This window comes from Lithobates pipiens, unplaced genomic scaffold, assembly GCF_037356315.1.
Source record: "Lithobates pipiens isolate NorthernLeopardFrog02 unplaced genomic scaffold, aLitPip1_a1.2 Scaffold_8, whole genome shotgun sequence".
Classification (NCBI taxonomy): domain Eukaryota; kingdom Metazoa; phylum Chordata; class Amphibia; order Anura; family Ranidae; genus Lithobates; species Lithobates pipiens.
The window spans coordinates 120863215-120883308 of NW_027507903.1; the positions used below are offsets into that span (position 1 = coordinate 120863215).

A 20094-nucleotide genomic window follows, 5' to 3' on the forward strand; every position below is an offset into this window, starting at 1 on the left:
ACATTGCTTCTGCCCTGCTATGGTATGGAGATGGGTGGGGGCCATCTTAGCCTTATTTGTCTCCATACCCAGCCATGGAAAGGTCCTGATCGCCTCCGCCGTTGCAGATGGCTCCGGTAAGCGGCAGAGGGCACGTGAGAGCGGTGGGAGCCCCTCTCCCACTGCCGATAACAGTGATCTCCGCCGGAGACCACCATTATCGTTAACCAAACCGCCTCCTAAAGAGATGGATACCTCGGTTGTGGCAGCAGCTGCTGCCATTACCAGGATATCCCTCTTTAAAGTCAAGACGTATATAGTCGTGCGGCGGTCAGTAAGTGGTTAAAAGGAGACTAAATACTATTATATATTCTCTACACTCCTTTATCTTGTGATAATATTTGTAACAAATACAATAAAACCTCGGATTGCGAGTAACGTGGTTTACAAGCGTTTCGCGATAAGAGCTTTTTTTTTTTTTTTTTTTTATTCTGACTTGATTTGTGAGCATTGTCTTGCAAGACGAGCAAGATTCAAGCCTCTTGGGTGTGCAGTACCGCATGTGGCCAGAGGTGCGGGGGGGGGGGTGACGACAATGGTAAAAACACTCAGTTTCCGAGTGTCTCTGGCGCCCCCCCCCCCCACCTCTGGACACATGTGGTACTGCATACACTAGTAGTGACACTGGAACGAATTATCAGAGTTTCCATTGATTCCTATGGGGAAACTCGCTTTGCTATACGAGTGTTTTGGATTACAAGCATTCTTCTGGAACAAATCATACATGTATAATCGGTTAAAAAAAATGAACACTGTCCTGAAATGATTCTTCTACAGAAAATAAACCTTTAACTACTGAGAATCTATACTTATGAATCAGTATTTTATAAGCGGTTATTTTTTAGATTCTAATGTTAAAATTCAAACAATTGGCATGGCAAACAAAATTCTTGAGCGACTGTAAACTTTTTTTTGTTTTTTTTAAAAAACAAACATGGTATACTTACCTGCTCTGAACAATTTTCCAGAGCAACCCCAAAGCCTCCTCTTTTCGGGTTCCCCAACGGTGCTCCTGGCTTCTCCCCCACCCCATGCAGAGAATGCATTAAGGTAAAAAACCTTTAGAACCACGTTAATGCTGCCTTCACACCTGAGCGTTTTGTTTTCAGGCAGAAAGTCGCATTTTTTTTATCCAAAAGTTTGACACTTTTTTTGCCGCAATTTTGCACGGGTCAAAAGGTCCCCAATGTAAAGAGCAGAAAAACGCCAGTAATCTGTCCAAAAAAAAAAAAAAAGCTCATGTACTTTTTTGAGCTTCGGGCATTTTGCTTCAGGCTACAAAACGCTCAGATGTGAACAGGGGCCATTTAAATGATCTTAAATAATAACCATAAATAATCTTGTTTTGCGTTTTTCGGGTGTTTTACGAGCTGAAAATGCTCAGGTGTGAATGCAGCGTAAAGCCGCATACACGCGATCGGAAATTCGGCCAGCAAAAGACCGATGAGAGCTTTTGGTTGGAAAATGCGACCGTGTGTATGCTCCATCGGATTTTTGCTGGCCTAATTCCGGCCAGCAAAAGATTAAGAGCATGTTCTCAATTTTTCGGTCGGAAAAAGTTCTGATCGGAAATTGCGATCATCTGTAGCTATTCCAACGTGCAAAATTCCTACGCATGCTCGGAAACAATTTGACGAATACTCTAGCATTGAACTTCATTTTTTTGGGCTGTCGTAGTGTTGAACCTGACCGCGTTCTTGACGGTTGAAAGTTCAGAGAACTTGTGTGTGACCGTGTGTATGCAAGCCAAGCTTGAGCCGAATTCCGTTGGAAAAACCATCCAAGATTTTTTTTCGACTGAAAATCTGCTCGTGTGTATGCGGCATTAGGGTTTTCTAACAAAATTTGTTGAGTCACTGTTGGTACTATTATTGTGTGCTCAGATTTTTCAGAATTTCTATAAAAACGTTTACATAAGATTCTACTTGTGTATGGCTAGCTTTAGGCTTTGAACACATAAGCTTCAGATTTTTTTTCTTAAAGCGGAGGTCCACCCTAAAATGGACCTTCCGCTCATCGGATTCCTCCCCCCCTCCGGCGGCACAATTGGCACCTTTCAGGGGGGAGGGGGGTGCAGTTACCTGGATAATCCAGGTAACTGCACCCACTTCCGGGCTAGCTCTCTGCGGAAAGGGGCGTACATTACGCCCCTTTCCGCAAGTGCCCGCCCCCTTCCGCAAGTGCCCCGCTGCCTGCTGGGAAACACACAGATCCCAGAGGCAGCGGGGACCGTCCTCATTGCGCAGCGCGGCTCGCGCATGCGCAGTAGGGAACCGGGAAATGAAGCCGAAAGGCTCCATTTCCTGATTCCCATACCCAAGATGGCGGCGGCAGCACTCGAGTGTCGATCTAGAGATCGGCTTCGGGTGCCGACATCGCGGGCGCGCTGGACAGGTAAGTGTCACTATTTTAAAAGTCAGCAGCTGCAGTATTTGTAGCTGCTGACTTTTAAACACATGTCCCTAATAATAAAAACATGTCCCCCACATATGTCCCACTAAAATCACATGTCCCAATGATTATCTGCACACATATGTACATGATCATTTGCGTACATATGTCCGTGATCACACAAACCAATTATTATACACTTAACGGAATACATTTTGGCTTAAATTTATGACAAAATTTGATTTTATTGGATTTCTTTTAAAATAGAAAAAAGAAAATATTGTTTTTTTTTCCAAATTTCCGCTTTTTTTGCGCATATATCGCAAAAAATAAAAAACGGAGTCGTGAATAAATAACACCAAAATAAAGCTCTATTTGTGCGAACAAAATGATAAAAATTTCATTTGGGTACAGTGTAGCATGACTGCGCAATTATCACTGAAAGCGCTAGAGCGATGAAAGCTGAAAATTGGGCTGGGAAGGAAGGGGGCGAAAGTGCCCTGTATTGAAGTGGTTAAGAACAGTATGTATAGCAAGCTTTTACAAAGCACCTGCAAAGCTTTCAAAAAGCTTCAAAGTCTTTAAAGCACCCTTCACCTCTAGTTTACAATGTTAAAAACAGGTAAGAATTTAGGTATCAAAAAAGTAATTTGTTGACTAACTTTAAACAAGATACTAGCAGAAGAATTGTAAGTAGTGCCAGAGTAAGGTCAAGCCCACCCATACCTTGTTTACAGGCATACCCCACTTTTAAAGTGGGAGTAAGCCTGCTGACATTTTCTTTTTTCCCCAGACCTGTAAGGCAAAAGGCATAATGAGCTAGTATGCACCACATACTAGCTCATTATGAAATACTTACCTTAAAATAAGGCCCCAACATCTCACCCGATCCACGCCGAGGGAGCTGACATGTTCCCTCAGCGTGTCTTCCAGGTATCGCGGCTATGGTGCTGTGAATGGCCGGAGCCGCGATATCATCACTCCCGTGCATGCGCGCGGGAGATTTCCTTCTGCCAGGGTCCGGCGTCTGCCGGACTTTCAGCCAAGAGTCCGCCGTGCGCATGCGCCGCTGAAGTCAGCGGCTCACTGCGAGGGGAATAACTCCTAAACCATACAGGTTTAGAGCAGCCTTATTATGGGTTTACTTGTACGAAAAAGTAAAAAAAAAAAAAAAAAAAACACTATACAACCACTTTAAGTACACAATGGGGTTTATTTACTAAAGCTAGAAAGTGCAAAATCAGGTTCACTTCTGCATAGAAACCAATGAGCTTCTAACTCCAGCTTGTTCAATTAAGCTTTTGTAATAAAACCTGGAAACTCATTGATTTCTATGCAGAAGTGAGCCTGATTTTGCACTTTCCAGCTTTAGTAAGTAAACCCCATTGTGTACTTAAAAGTGGGGTATGCCTGTATTGTGACACTCAGCACACAGGCCTATGTACCTATAACCTCTCAAATTGGTGAAGGCTACTTTAAAAGTTTCCAGGTTGGTTCACACCAGAACAGGTGCAGGAAAGGCATGTTCCGGGTTTTTTCCAAACCACGCTAAAAACGCACTGCCCTTGCAATCTGCTGCCAGTGCCAATATATTTTTACTGGCCCTCCAAACAGATTGCAAGTGCAGTGCATTTGCTGCACCAAATCGCATGATATCACAGTATTCACTACTACTTCTGCGTTCTGGTGCAATTTGCAGCCCATTCAAATGAATGAGCTGAAATAATCGCACAGCAGGGGAATGCACCAGGGACGCATGCCACGTGATTCCGGTGTGATCCTAGTGTGACCCGGACCTGTACAGGCTGCTTTTCTACAAGCTGCAGCCAGTGTGTACAAGGCATGAACGCCAGCTAGATAATACATATGATAATAGCAAAAGAACTATTTTGATTGTTCTATCAAAAACATAAAAAAAATGATTGTGGTAAATTCAATAGATCAGTTTGATTCAATCTTGATTAAATTGAACGAAAATGGAAGCATTACGTGGAACTAAACTTATAAAAGATTGATAGCATTCAGAGTTTTTTGTAGCGGAGGCTTTATAAATCTCTTCTGTCAAAAAAGAGAAGAATTGTGGCTTGCCTATATAAATTGCACACAGTACAGAAAAGGACGCTGGCCACTTATTCATACACCATGGGCTATATAGGCTCTTACTTTCAGGTTATTGGACACTTTTTAAACACACGCCAGTCCAAAATTTACAGGCAAGTCAAAATACCCCTGATCTTAATTGTACAGTAAAGGACCCAGGCATCCTACTCCTACACCATGAAACATCCCCCAGAGTAATGAATATAAGGGCGGCCAACAACTAGACAAATGGAACTGTGCCAACGGGCCCAAAATCAACAGAGATAAAAGTGCAGCTGCAAGACCCTGTGGGCAAAAGCTGCATCTACAAAGGATTGGACCTCCACCTGGTAATACTTTTAAAAGGTATGAACAGAAGACCAGGTGGTGGCCTAACAATGTTAGGCGAAAGAGTCCTCTTGGGCATAAATCTCCTCTAATCAAATTTCTTATCCACCATGCAATGGTGGATTTGGAAAAAAGGGTGCTCCTTGCGAGGTCTGGAGGAAAGAACATACAGGGAATCCATTTTTCCAATGGAATAAGTAGTTTTTAGGTACATTCTAATAGCTCACACCAGGGCTCGACAAAACCCGGGCGCTAGGTCGCATTTGCGACTAGAATAAGTGACCTGGCGCCTTGTCTAGTTGTTGGACCCCTCCTCCCTCGGCGTGATCGCATCGGGCCGGGCCGCCGGCAGCCGGTAATTGAGCCCCCGGCTTTGAGGCCTTCTGCGATCCTATGGTTCCTTCTGGAATCTGGCGCCCTCTTGTGGTGGCCGTTGGAATGACAACCAGCAATGCTAATGGAACTTCCCCTGCCTGCCAGCCTATCTCCTTCCCTTTACTTAGAACCCCTAAACATTATATATATATATATATTTTATTCTAACACCCTAGAGAATAAAATGGTGGTCGTTGCAATACTGTGTCACACCGTATTTGCACAGTGAACTTACAAGCGCACTTTTTTGAGGAAAAATAATTTATTTAATAAAAAAAAATAAGACAACTGTAAAGTTAGCCCAATTTTTTTTTATATTGTGAAAGATAATGTTACGCCGAGTAAATCGATACCCAACATGTCATGCTTCAAAATTGCGCCCGCTCATGGAATGGCGACAAACTTTTACCCTTTAAAATCTCCATAGGCGACGTTTAAAAAATTCTACAGGTTGCACATTTTAAGTTACAGAGGAGATCTAGGGCTAGAATTATTGCTCATGCTCTACCGATCGCAGCGATACCTCACATGTGTGGTTGAACACCGCTTTCATATATGCGTTCGCTTCTGCACGCAAGCTTGGCGGGACAGGGCGCGTTTGAAATTATAATTTTTTTTCTTATTTTAACTTTAATTTTTTTCACTGTTCTTTTAAAAAAAAAAGAAAAAAAAAATGTGTGTCACTTTTATTCCTATTATAAGGAATGTAAAAATCCCTTGTAATAGAAAAAAGCATGACAGGTCCTCTTATATATGAGATCTGGGGTCAGAGAGACCTCACATGTCAAACATGCAAATTAGATGTTTTAAAATGCAATCGTCATTTGAAAAAAATAAAATAAAATGTCCCTCTAAGAGCTATGGGCAATGACTTGGAGACAGGTGGGGGGCTTGGGGCTATCTTCCCCTCACTCGTCTCCATGTCAGGCCAGGGATAGGTCCAGATCGCCGTCACGGACCTGGCTCCTAACTTTTTTAGCTGGCTCCTAGATTCCAAGCACATTTGTCAACCCCTGGCTCACACTATGTCCAGGCAATGTAGAGAGACTTCCTTTGGATACATCCTTAAGAGAAGGGCGCAAGGATGGCAGAACAACATCCTTTATTGGGATGGAATGCGGAAACCACCTTTGGGAGGAAGGGCTCTTTACAGGAAAGAGCTGCCAGGTCAGAGACAAGTCTGACAGATGTGATGGCTTTCAGAAAAGCTACTTTACTAGCAAGAATCTCCCTAATGAGTTCCCAGGAAAGCACTGTGCTGCAAAGGGGGGCCCGATATGAGAAACACCTTGAATAAAAGGTTTTTTATAAAGCGAATGTGAAGCTTATGGAAAAGCATGGATAAGGTCAAAACCTGCACTTCCAGGGTGCCAAGAGTAAGATTATGGTCTACACCTGTTTGTAGGAAGGCCAGAATGTGAGGCATAGAGTAATCTCTGGGACTGAAGTGACTGCCGGTTGACAAAGTAAGATTTCCCGGTATGATAATAAATCTTCCTATAAGACCCCTCAATGCTTCAAGACCTGGGTTCCATCAGCCATGTTGGTAAAGCCAGAGACTGAAGCAGGGTGGAATAGAGGGTCTTGAGACAGCAGATCTGGCCTCTTGGGAAACTATGAGTAAAAAAAGAGAAAAAAATGGAACACCATTTATAGAGAGGTAGAGAATCCACTGACTCACCTGTGTGGTGTGGTTGTGCTTTTAATGATTAGCATAAATTAAATTAAATTGGAGATAGTGAAACCACACTATCAAAAAGAAAAGCACCATAAACCAATCAGTTTGATTTGAACAATTTATTAATGAAGTCTGTATAAATGACAGACTTCCTAAATAGGACACCCTTATATACTTTTAGAAAACATAAAACATATAACATGTACAAAACATTGTTAAAAAGACGATCCGGATTATCAACCCACATGCTGGAAATTTAATGATAAAGATAATTATCTCAGATATCAAAAAAATTATAGGAGTTCCCATTTATGATAAAGTGCACACTGAGCAGAGGTAGCAATTGCCAAAATGATATTGAAGACAAATGGATATCTTTAATAACCAAGATCAAGCTCAAAAATGGCCAAAAAATGGAGTAACAAAATAGACACCAATTCTACCAAGTCCTGATGGAGGTAACTTTCTGTGTATAACAGAGTAATATTGCCTTGTAATCATGTGCAATGTAATTGGTCATTGATTTAAAGCAGCAAATATTTCCTCAATATAGATATTGAATGATTGTGGCAAAACACAGTAAATGTTGGTCAAAGAATGTGTCACATAAAGTTGCTGTAAATGATTACAATCCCTTTGTCAATGCCCAGTGGTGCTCTATAAAGCCAGAGACAGAGCAGGCCTGCTGGCATATCTTAAAGTCCCATTTAAGAGATCTTGAGGCTTGTGTGTGGGTTCCACTGCCGGATTGAATAATGTGATGACGTTGCTTGATTGACGTGTTTCGTCCTCCAATCAGAAGAAATCCTCTGATTTGAGGACGAAGCGAGTTTATGTGAAGATAACCTTGAAGGATTGAAATACAGCTCCATGGCTATCACAGTGGTCATCAACCCTGTCCTCAGGGCCCACTAACAGGCCAGGTTTGCAAGATAACAAATACATGACAGGTGATATCATTTGCTTCTCAGTGATTGCAGTATTCTAGTCTGCATCTCCCCAAGGTAATACATAAAACCTGGCCTGTTAGTGGGCCCTGAGGACAGGGTTGATGACCACTGATCTAACAGATCCTATCATTGGTTTATTAAAACCCAGCTTTACTGAACAGTGAGAACTTTCTCTGACAATTTGCCATTTATACCATTTTAACCACTTTCAGACCGGACCATTTTGCTGGTCAAAGACCAGACCACTTTTTGCGATTCAGCACTGCGTCGCTTTAACTGACAATTGCGCGGTCGTGCAACGTGGCTCCCAAACAAAATTGACGTCCTTTTTTTCCCACAAATAGAGCTTTCTTTTGGTGGTATTTGATCACCCCTACGGTTTTTATTTTTTGCGCTATAAACAAAAATAGAGCGACAATTTTTTAAAAAAACGCATTATTTTTTACTTTTTGTTATAATAAATATCCCCCAAAAATATATAAAAAAAAAAAATTTTTCCCTCAGTTTAGGCCGATACGTATTCTTCTACATATTTTTGGTAAAAAAAAAAATCGCTATAAGCGATTATTGATTGGTTTGCGCAAAAGTTATAGCGTTTACAAAATAGGGATAGTTTTATAGCTTTTTTATTAATAATTTTTTATTATTTTTTTTTTACTAGTAATGGCGGCGATCAGCAATTTTTATTGTGTCTGCGACATTGTGGGGGACCCATCGGACATTTTTGGGACCATTGTCATTTATACAGTAATCACTGCTATATAAATGCAGTGATTCCTGTGTAAATGACACTGGCAGTGAAAGGGTTAACCAGTGGGTGGCAGTGTAGGGGGTAAGTGTTCCTAGGGGTGTGTTACTAACTGTGGGGGGGGGTTGGGCTTTCATTTAGTGAACACTGATCTCTGCTCCAATCACATGGAGCAGAGATCAGCGTCACTAGTTGCTAGGCAGAATGGAGAAATGCTGTTTACACTGCATTTCCTCCATTCAGCTGTCCCATGAGACGATCGCGGGTATGCCCGCGGCGATCGAGTCCGCGGGTCCCGCGACTGGACTCACGGGGGTCCCGACCAGCGCGGGAGCACGCCGCGATGGCAGGGCGGCATTGAAGATTGGACGTACATGTACGCCAATATGCCTGCCCGTGCCATTCTGTCGACGTACATCGTCGCACGCTGGTCGGGAAGTGGTTAAACAATGCTGAATTGCTGAGTTTTTGGCTGGAAAATGAGGATACATTAGCCACTGTGAAATGAACACATCTGCAGACACTGATCTGTATCTGTTGAAATAAAGAAATCTGCTGTCTTGAAAACACAAGCAAGATTCCATATCAGCTGTCTCTAATCCTCTCTAATCAATGATTTAGTATCTATTGCCATCTTCACTGTGACATTTATAAGGAATGGTCTGTACCACATAACTGCCACATTCTTTGATCAACATTTAAGGCCCATACACACGATCGGACTTTGACAACAAACATGCAAATTAGATGTTTTAAGGCAACATCCGACCGTGTGTACGCTCCATCGGACAAACTTTTTATGTTTTCATCGGACTTTGGTTGGCTGTGCCAATGAACAAACTTTCCGGCAACAAAAGTCAGATGGAGCAAAGTCCGATCGTGTGTACAGAAAACCATAGGACTTTTGTACAAAGTACAAACACGCATGCTCAGAAGCAATGCAAAAGATCAGAGAATACAAAAGTTGAGCAAAGGTGGCAATAAAGAGCAGAAAAAGCACATGATTTGGTGAAAGTTGGCTGAAAAAGTCTGGCCATGTGTATGCAATACAAGTTCACGGCCGACGCCCTTTGTACAAAAATCCACGGGAAAGTTTATACAAAATCGTGTGTATGAGGCTTTTTAGACCCCTTTCACACTGGAGGCGTTTTTCAGGCAATACAGCGCTAAAAATAGCGCCTGCACAGCGCCTGAAAAAAGCGGCCCCATTCACTCCAGTGTGCAAGCCCTTGGAGCGGTGCACTGGCAGGGCATCAGAAAATGTCCTGCCAGCAGCTTCTTTGGAGCGGTGTACTTACCGCTCCACCCCATTGAAATCAATGGGGCAGCGCTGCTATACCGCCGGCAAAAGGGCACTGCGGCAGCATTTTGTGGGCGGATTTAATCCCTTTTTCGGCCGGGGGGGTTAAAACCGCCTTGCTAGCAGCCGAATAGCGCTGCTAAAACTACGGTAAAGTGGCTCTTTACCGCTGACACCCTAAGCTTTGTTTTGCCACAACCATTCAATATCTATGTTGAGGAAATATTTGCTGCTTTAAATCAATGACCAATTACAACACACATGATTACAAGGAGATATTACTCTGTTATACACAGAAAGTTACCTTTATCAGAACTTGATAGAATCAGTGTCTATTTTTTTACTCAATTTTTTGGCCATTTCTGAGGTTGACCTTGGTTATTAAAGATATCCATTTGTCTTGAATATAATTTTGGCAATTGCTACCTCTGCTTAGTGTGCACTCTATCGTAAATGGGAACTCCTATTGTTTTTTGAAATCTGAGATAATTATCTTTATCATTAAATTTCCAGCATGTGGGTTGATATTCCGGATTGTCTTTTTAACAATGTTTTGTTCGTGTTATATGTTTTATAAAAGTATAAAGGTATCCTATTTAGGAAGTCTGTCATTTATACAGACTTCAATAATAAATTATTCAAATCAAACTGATTGGTTTATGGTGCTTTTCTTTTTGATAGTGTGGTTTCACTATCTCAATTTAATTTATGCTGTTGGGAAACTATGTCTGTGTACCAAGTTCTCCTAGGCCAGTTTGGTGTCAAAAGGATCACCGTCTTTCTGTCTTGCTTTATTTTGTGGAGCAGGCGAGAAACAATGTTCAGTGGAAAAAAGGCATAGATTAGCTTGAACTGAGGCCAGGGGATAACTAAAGAATCTGAGGCCAGAGCTACAGTGGGGCAAAAAAGTATTTAGTCAGCCACCAATTGTGCAAGTTCTCCCACTTAAAAAGATGAGAGAGGCCTGTAATTGTCATCATAGGTATACCTCAACTATGAGAGACACAATGTGGAAACAAATCCAGACAATCACATTGTCTGATTTTTGAAAGAAATTATTTTGGTGGAAAATAAGTATTTTGTCAATATCAAAAGTTCAATATAATAAATATTCTGTTGAAATTGTATTACACGATTTGGGGCATTTTTGTTTTTTGGTGATACACTTTGGAAATCTGCGGTAAGTGACCATCCAAGTCCAAGGAGTAGGAGACACCTGTAAGATTGGGATAATCCCTGACACCTGGACATCCTTAGTGGGAGTGATCCCATTTGCCATTTCTGACCTCTCCTAAACAAGGGGGGTCACTGGGGATCTGGTAAGCCTCCATCTTATAATTGGTGATTAGAGGTGACAGGTTCTACGTGGTCAAATTGAATAAGTTAAACTATCAAGTCACATTGAGTTTGTGTTGAGTTTGATTGCTTTCACACAGGGCAGAATCCGTTCTGATCAGCAGGGGATCCTCTCACATATCCCCTGCTGATCAGAGCAGAGTGGAAAGAAGACAGGTCCGTGTCCGCTCAGTTTCTGCATAGCGGGCACGGATAGAGCTCCATGGGCAGCCGTTTGAACATGGACTCTGCTGTCCAATCTGATCCACTTAGATGGAGGTGGAAGGATCCCTTTAAGTTTGTATTTAGACCAAATTGGATTGGGGGTATGCGGGTGCAAACGGACACAATTCCGTTTACACCTGGCAGTCCATAGGGGTGAATGGAACATCCAATCAGGTCCTCCTGAAAAACTGAAGGAATGGTTGTGTGAAAGGGGCCTAAACAGTCAAAGATACAGGGTGACCCTATCCACAATGCTGGACTGTATATAAAGTCCAGGCTCCATCCATCACTGTGGGCATACCCCTAAAGGTGTCTTCAGGGACTGGGTTCCATGGTGATGGACCATGTACCTAGACCTGTATAGCACCCTGCTTCTAACAGTGTCTTGTATAATTAAGATAACTTGTCTGTTATTAAATGCTTTCTCTGAGTCGACTGCCTGAATTTCTTATGCAGTGCACACTTCCAGCATTTGTAAGATGCTGCAAATGGAGTCTTTGGGTTTCAGGCCGATGTTACTCCAGTGTGCATGCATAGGAAACATCCAATGGGCAAAAAAGGAAGACGCTAAACCCAGAATACAGACAAAGTGATGAGGGAGAGTGTGGACCTCACATCATGGAGCCATATGATTTATGCCATAATGGCAAATACTCTAGGGTAGATTGTGGATTTCGTTCCAGTTTAAGAAATATGACTTTTTTGTAGTATTGTTTTTCTGCTGATCATAGCAGCTGTCTGTAAATGTAAAATATCTTGGTTTTCTCCCATCTGTAATAAAGATGAAACTGAAGATGTAGTATTTTTGTGCCTTTCATTTAAAGATATTGCCTGTAAAAGAGTACACTCTTTCCCATCTCAGAATGTTAATGCATGCGTTGTCACCAGTGCATTATGCTGCAGCCTTGCTATTTGTATACATAAAGCGCAAGCAGCTTTCTCTAACCTCCCTCACCGATTCAGTCCCTGGCAGTAGCCAATATCAGGATTCCTCCAGGAATAAGCTAGCAGGACATTGCGTAGCTTCTGGATACCCTCAGAGGTGGATGATGTGTAGTGCTTGTTGTTTGGCAGTGTCCTCATAAGGTCCAGTTCTATCTGTTTTGAGGCTGGATTTTGCTTCTCAAGGGCATTTCGGAGAAGGGTCTCAAAGTAATCGGGAGCGACCTCATCCTTTAATTTCTTGATGTGCTGGTTTACAAACAATTTCCACATTTTAGAACGATGTTGGTGGGGGATTCCATTCCGCACAAGGTTTTTGAGCTCTGGTGAACGGACCATGTCTCGGTTTACCATGTTGGCAAAATAATTTTCCCACTTGACCACTGTTGAAATCTCTTGGTTATCAGACAGGGACAAAGACTTTATATCCAGGGCCCTCACTCTGGCCACCAATCTCTCCTCATCATCTTCATCCTCAGGGAGAATCTGGAATCCATAGATGTCATATTTGCTGCACATGGGATTACAAAAGGAAAGTTAAAAAATTGCACTTTTTTTGCTGTTACAGATTTTATGTGTCAGCATAGTTTATTACAGTCTAACTATAAAACACCCAAAGAAAACTTTATGCATGTGTTAAGGTCCTTTCACGTGGGCCATGTCTGATCTATTTAGCAGGAGATCCATGAGCAGATGCCCTTATGAATCAGAGCACAGCAGGATGAATGCCACTAACATGACATTTATGTATGCTGTTAACAGTGTGGACAGCATACACACTACTTCTCCCTCTCTCCTTTGTAAGGATTTTTCTTTTAACTGGATTTAACAAATAATTTAGCAGGAGTTCAGCTTTTAACTAACAGACCACAGTCACTGCGATATGAATAACTTGTAATTACATTTTTAAGTGGTAATGTTAACCCTTTCTCCCCCCCCCCCCCTTGTTTTTTTTTTTTTTTTTTTGAAAACTAGTATGTCTTAGGCCGCGTACACACGAGAGGATTGTCCGTCCAACTTAGTCCGCTGAAACGTGTTTCAGCGGACAATCCGCTCGTGTGTGGGCTTCAGCTGACTTTTTCAGCGGACAGTCTGGCGGACTAAGTCTTTCGGAATTTCCGTAATATTGTCCGTCCAAACTTGGTTTCAGCGGACAGTCTGCTCGTGAGTAGGCTAGTTCGACGGACTAAGTATGGCGCATGCTCAGAAAGGATTTACACGGCCGAAGGTTGCATTGCAGTGTATTGGACATCGAATTTCTAGTCCCGTCGTACGTGCCGTTCACGTCATCGCGCAAGCTTTCAGCGGACTGTCTGTTTGTCGTGTGTGGTCAAGTCCGTTCATTCAAAAGTAGGACGGACTGTCTGTCGGATTGTCTGACGGACTTAGTTGGACGGATAGTCCGCCCGTGTGTACGCGGCCTTACTTTTTAAAGCCATATCAAGCAAACCTAGTCTAGCCTAGAACATTTGTAAGCAATGACACGCACTAGTAGCCACCACAAGGTAGCTACCTGTCAGCATGTTACCGTAGAAATGTTCTTGGTCAGGTCTGGTCACTTTACTTTACATTTCATAGCTACAAAGGTAACATAGTATAAAATAAGCGTTAGATGTACAAATCTAAGAACTTTACAACAAATGTATTATTCACTATAGGATTTTGGCATGTTTTGTCATCATACAGAAGGTGAGGCCTTAGTATTTGTTTTGTACACAAGGCTGACGGCATTCATTACAGTGCTCATAATTTCAATGAACATTTAGGCAGCAGCTGCATTTTGCAGATAATAATCCACCAGGTTGGCTGATGAAGTCCATTCTGGATGATTACTTTTCGAAATACACAGGTCTAGAATAGCAGCTTCTCCTATAAAAGGTTCTAGGTACCTCATAGCATGTGGTCTGATGAACGTGTGCTCAGTGTGCTCAGCTGTCTCCACCTTTAGTGCGTCCTCCAACAGCTGGTTAACCACTTCTCGACTGGGTCCCTCGACATCAGAACAGACTGGTGTCTTCATTTCTTGGAGGAGGACAAGGTACTTGCTCTCAATCTGACACATTTTGGCCTCTAGGGTAGCACACTACAGAAAGAAGGATAAATTCAGATTTGGCCTACCATAACTACAAAATATTTATGAAAATCACAAAACAAAGGAATTACTACACCATCCCAAGTAGATTGCTTAGCTTTGGATAGCACACGTGTTGATTCATATGACCAAAACTGTTCAATTAAAAACATGCAGGTTTTAAAACCTGAAGACAAAGTAATCTCATAGCTGATATTTGAGTTCTGGGGAAAAGGCATTACACACATTCACTCAAAGGCTCCTTGGTGGGGACAGTGACCTTTCTGCATCTAAGTTTTTGGCTCCTCCCAAATGGGCGAAAAATTATAAGCCCATTTCCAATAGAGAGTATGCAGCTACAGGGCTAGCTTTCAGGAAGGATTTAAAATTTGCTGGGTTTCTAATAGGTGATGCATTTTACCAGCCGTAGTTCACCTTTCTGAACGTGAGACGCCTTTTATAACATGTTACACCCATTTTCAGGGTGTACCGTGTAACATGTAAGGAATGCAACCCCCCTATCCTTGCTGTGACTGCAGACCAGGGATCTTTTCCCCGTGACTGCTGCCACAATTCAAAAAAGTCCTCTTTGAATGGAAAACAACAAGGTCCAGCAGCCTTTGTGGCTATTGGCTTGTAGTTTTCAATGAACTACCATGGCGCTATTAGCACTGTGGTAATTCACTGAGTCTTCCAGTCAGAAAGCATTGGCTTGCTCGTACGAGGAATCCAATACACTGACAGATCTGCAAGAGACCTGCATGGCATCATGGCTTCAGCAATCTGCTAATGGCTGGTGCAATGTTTTACAGGCTCCTGCAACAAAAAATAATATTGTAAATGCACATTTTGTCTGCATGAAAAAAAAAAAATTCAAGATTTACTTAACCTTTAACTTAAATTCAAAAAACAACTTTGTTATCTCTTTGGGGGCTAAAAAAATACTATTTTATTACGATGTATTCTGACCCCCCCCCCCCCCCTCTGTTTTGTTATTTCTTAAATAATTATTGTATGCATTCAATATGGAGTGGAGGCCTCTCTAAACAAGGAAGCTCAGGTTAAAAAATGTTCTAATGTATACAAATCATTTATACAAACACTGGCTACTGACCAACAATAGCACAGAGCTTTCAATATACCCAATGCTATTTAGCCAAACTACTATAGTAATCGCTAAATTAATGTTCCCCCTTTCTAAGCAACCTATGTATGCTAATCCCCAGGGTATACATGGACTGAAAATCAGCCGGTTGAGCAGGAACCGCACAAATTTCGGTACATGTGTAACGTTGTCTGTTCAACAGAAGTCAGTCCAACAATTGGCTTGTTGAATGGTCAATCATGATGGAAAACCACCATTGAATCAGTGCTTTCACCCTAAGGCTGCAGCAGTGATCTGTGTATTGTGTCAGGGGGTAATCCTGCTGTAGGATGTCAGAACAGCAGGAGAGATCCCTGCATCAACATTGTCTATATTGATTCAGGGATCTGTCAGGTTTTTTTTTTTTCATTCAACCTAAAAACCAAAAAAAATAAAAAACCTGGATGTGTATACCCTGCTTAAGGCTGCCACCACTTCTCAGAAATGAGGTATGAACACAATAGCACAGTAGGGAAGATCACTTTACTAACATCAGATTGTTAGTACAGCAGCTCCGACCTGAGATGTCAGTTTTTCTTTGTTCAACCCAGCTAGTGGTGTGTACGAGGCATTGTAAATTTAGTATTAAGACCTAGATCTTATTATAATGCTTCTGTGTTATCAAGCTGACACAAGGATTGCTCTTATCTCATGTTTACATTTTTTATGTCTTCCCATCAACCTCCCCATTTCCAAATGAATTGGGAAACCGATTATGCTGTCAGGAAACACTGCAGCTGCGCTAAAGTATATTTGTGTATACTCAAAGTAGGAGATAGCTGTACATGGATCATTCTGTATTCAGTTTTGCTGATTGTCTCTCCTACTAATTTTGAATGCTTTACACATCTACCATGTAAAGATCGAGTATAGGATTACAGAATATGTGGTGGGTTTGTCTAAAAATAGTAAAACTCAAAAAAGGCATTTAAAAGAAGAATTTTATTTAAATTTAGGAGTCTCACATTTCTATTGTATGTGGTTCTGGGCAGGGAAGCTGGGCTAATAAAACTCCCCATCTTTGGTCTATATGTGTTTTATATTGAGACTGTTGTGAGCACATGTAAACAGTTAGGCAGGCCATGCATTATAAAAATTTTCCTTCCTTCAACCACGGGTTGAAAGAAAGAAAATTGCTCAATTCCCCCATCACCACAGTCAGTGTTGATAGGGAAATCCTTCCCTCTGTGCCATTGTATTCTGATAGCTGGAGGTTTCCCCAACATCAGAATACAATGATCACTGCTGGCGGCTATAGCCACTGGCAGGGATCGAACAAAAGCCCCCAACAGGCTGGCTGTACTGATGTTGATTGATAGATCACCTTTAGCACAATCAGCCTGCCTGTAGATGAATTGAAATTCTTCCGCTTCCTGCTGAACGAGCCGAATTCCGGTCCGTTTATGGCCGGCTTAACAAAATGACATGCAGGCATTGCAAGCATTCCATTACAATAATCAGTGCTGTCCTTATTTCAGAGAAACAGTAGTGATAGGCCAGGAAAATCTATTCAGAAACATGATCTTCCCTATGTATTTTCTGATCCAGCTTCTAGCAATCATCTTGTGTCTTTAGGTACCCTAAGGGCTCATTCCCATCTTTGCATTATATTTCTGTATAATACCAAAATGCATGTTATATCCAATGGTGTGCTGTGGTGCAATTAATTATGACGATAGAATACAGCCTTAATGTGTGTTGCTGTGGGTTTCTACCCATTTATTTTTGGACTGTTTAGGCAATGCGCTTCAACACACAACAGGTGCGTTGCAGTGCGACTAGGCCCTAAAAAAGTATTCCGACTTCTGACAAACCTCAAGTGACCTGGACATTTAGCACAGATAATCATCTGTGTTGATGCCTTGAAGATGGACCAACCTTTTTACACATGAAGCCAGCCGTACAAAAGGCAGTTATATACTGGGAGATCTGACTTGCTTGTATACTGCAGTTTCACGTAAAGCCTCACCTTTGACTCCAGTTCCTGTTCCCTTCTCTCAGAGTTTCTTCGCAGAGCTGAAAGCTCCAAGATTTCTTTGTTAAGAAACTTGTTTTGTGCTTTGTATCCTTGCAGACTGTCCTGGGGATAGATAGTGACAAGGGCAAAAACTTAAAAAAAGACAGATCTTGAAGACTAAGGACACAAGTATATTATACTACAGAAAGTATCATTTTTTGTTTCGGTTGAAGGTCAGAAGACAAAAATGTCTGGTTCTTTCTGCACATGGAACACTCATTCAGGGCCAGAGCATATACACGTTAGAAATATTGCTATTTTTCAATGTCCCCCCAAGCAAAGAATATACAATGGTGTTCTTTTATTGAAACAGTTACCACTTCTGTAATGTCATGTATGGTAGATACATTGAAGGCAGATTTGAGGGCTTGAAAAAGAGATGTAAGATAATTGCCTTCAATTATTAAAGTGGCAGTTAAGCCAGTAAAGGTAAATAAGCATTGCATACTAGCACACGAGAGACTTGCTTTGAAATGAAGACCTTCAGTGGTGCGGTCACTTCTGCAGAGGCTGCCATCTTCACCCACTCTTCCTTCCAGGTTAACAGGCTGCGAAAACTTGAATAGCCGAGCCGCATGCATGCGGGAGTCATGGCTGCAGCACAGAGCTTTGAAGGAACGGAGCAGGTATGCTGTTTCTTCAGAGCGCATGCGCTGGTGATGTCATAGACTGCTGTTCACTAGAATATCTCCTATAGAGTGCACGTTTAGGAGATATTAATTTAACCTACAGGTAAGCTTCATTATAAGCTTACCTGTAGGTAAAAATGTTAATATAGAGTTTACTACCGCTTTACGTAGTATGGAGACAGATTGTCCTACTCATACAAATTTTATTTATTTATTTTTTGGACGTCACATCCGGACGCTGGACGAACCTCGCATAGGTTGGAGACAGCTGATGCAGCCTGACACACGGAGTGCTTCTCTTTACTTCTGAGAAATCTAATATCATTCCCCTATATGGACGATCGGAGTTCCCGTAAGTCCCGGCTTGCTAGAGCGGGTTAAAGTGCGCTGAATCAACAATAGCAGAGGATTTCCTTTGTCTTGGGCCGCCGAAATCTATATACATTGAAAATGATAAACGATCGATGTGCGATCGGCCTGTGAGTAGTGCACATTTTGTGGACGTTATGAAACACGGCGTGGTTGAGCCAAATATATGCCCGCGAAGTGACCTCTGTAAGATCGCATAAATTATCTTACCATGAGAAAATAACAGCGCCCAGGAGGGCCATGGTAATGTATGCGACATATATCTATGACCACTCAAAACTTTTTGTTGATTCATTGGGATAGCGCAGCATTCACTGATCCAAAGAAAATGAACTGCTTCCAGTTTTGTGAAACAACTCAGTTATATTGCCATTTATTAGCCTTTTGTGGCCTCCGGAAAATTAATAGCTGTCTCTGAAGGAAATAACTTTTACATCATAAAGTGAATTAGCCTAATCCAAGCCGACAATCTTTGGATATAGCCTACAATGTCATAGGAGAATGAAATTTACATCCACAACTATTGAATGAACACTCTGTTGCAAATATTATTGGTAACCAGGCTGATAGTAATTGCTGCAATTTGAAAATAGTCTCCTTTTCTAACTTGCTGTTGATTGCCTGATAAATGTACTAATTGACATCGTGAGCATTTCTCCAGGTCTAATTGGTTTATTATAATTATTCACGGCAATCAGCAGCATTTGGTCCGGACCAGCGTCATTTTTAGTGTTTGTTGTGTGTGTCATTTATGTTCTGTCTGTGGTCTGTTTCACATGTTATATGTTTTCTCTATATGGAATAAGGACATTCTTTATGGATTGTCTTGGTTTTTTAATAATTAAATCATGGTTAATTAGGTTATTTAAAATTCAAAATAAATTATAAAATTCTGATTAAATTAACTTTATCCTTGAAAAAATTATTTTGGTGCCTAAAGTAACTTCTTTCTGCAGCCTGTGTCTATTGAACTGCATCCCCCCTCTCTTTTTGTATACTACTCATACAAATACCTCAACAATTAAAACAATTATTCAGCCAAACAACAATTATTGCCATGTCAAAAAGTAACACATATTCGCTTGTGTGAACTTTACCATTGGCTTTGATGGACTGTTTTGTGTCTTTTATGCTATTTTAATCTGTTGAAAGTGTTTAACCAAATATAAAACCTCTGTCCTATCCATCTTTATACGATGTGCCACTGTACATGCAGTTCAACAGACGCTAAAAGGCTATAAAATGGATAAATGTATTGATGATCAGTAAATCTCACCATATTGTACAACTATTTTATTATCTAAGGCAGCCTTTCTCAACCTTTTCAAAACAGAGGAACCCTTGAAATAGTTCTTTGGTCTTGGGGGAATCTCTGCTAAAAATGTAAAATCTACAACTCATGATATATTAGTGTGATGGTCAGTGGGAAGAATGGTCCTTACACTTGTGGTCAT

The 20094-nt window shown here is 41.4% G+C and overlaps 1 protein-coding gene across 1 annotated transcript in view; it reads right to left on the minus strand.

The window, feature by feature from the left end:
* The window catches only part of TBC1D2B (TBC1 domain family member 2B), a 118394-nt gene that overhangs the window by 13361 nt on the left and 84939 nt on the right, over positions 1–20094 (minus strand). Inside the window, exons 7-9 of the mRNA XM_077472686.1 lie at positions 17595–17705; positions 14300–14493; positions 12424–12921 (exon numbers count right to left, since the gene is read on the minus strand). Of these exons, the coding sequence (XP_077328812.1) occupies positions 12424–12921; positions 14300–14493; positions 17595–17705 (803 nt within the window). The remainder of the gene's footprint in view (positions 1–12423; positions 12922–14299; positions 14494–17594; positions 17706–20094) is intronic.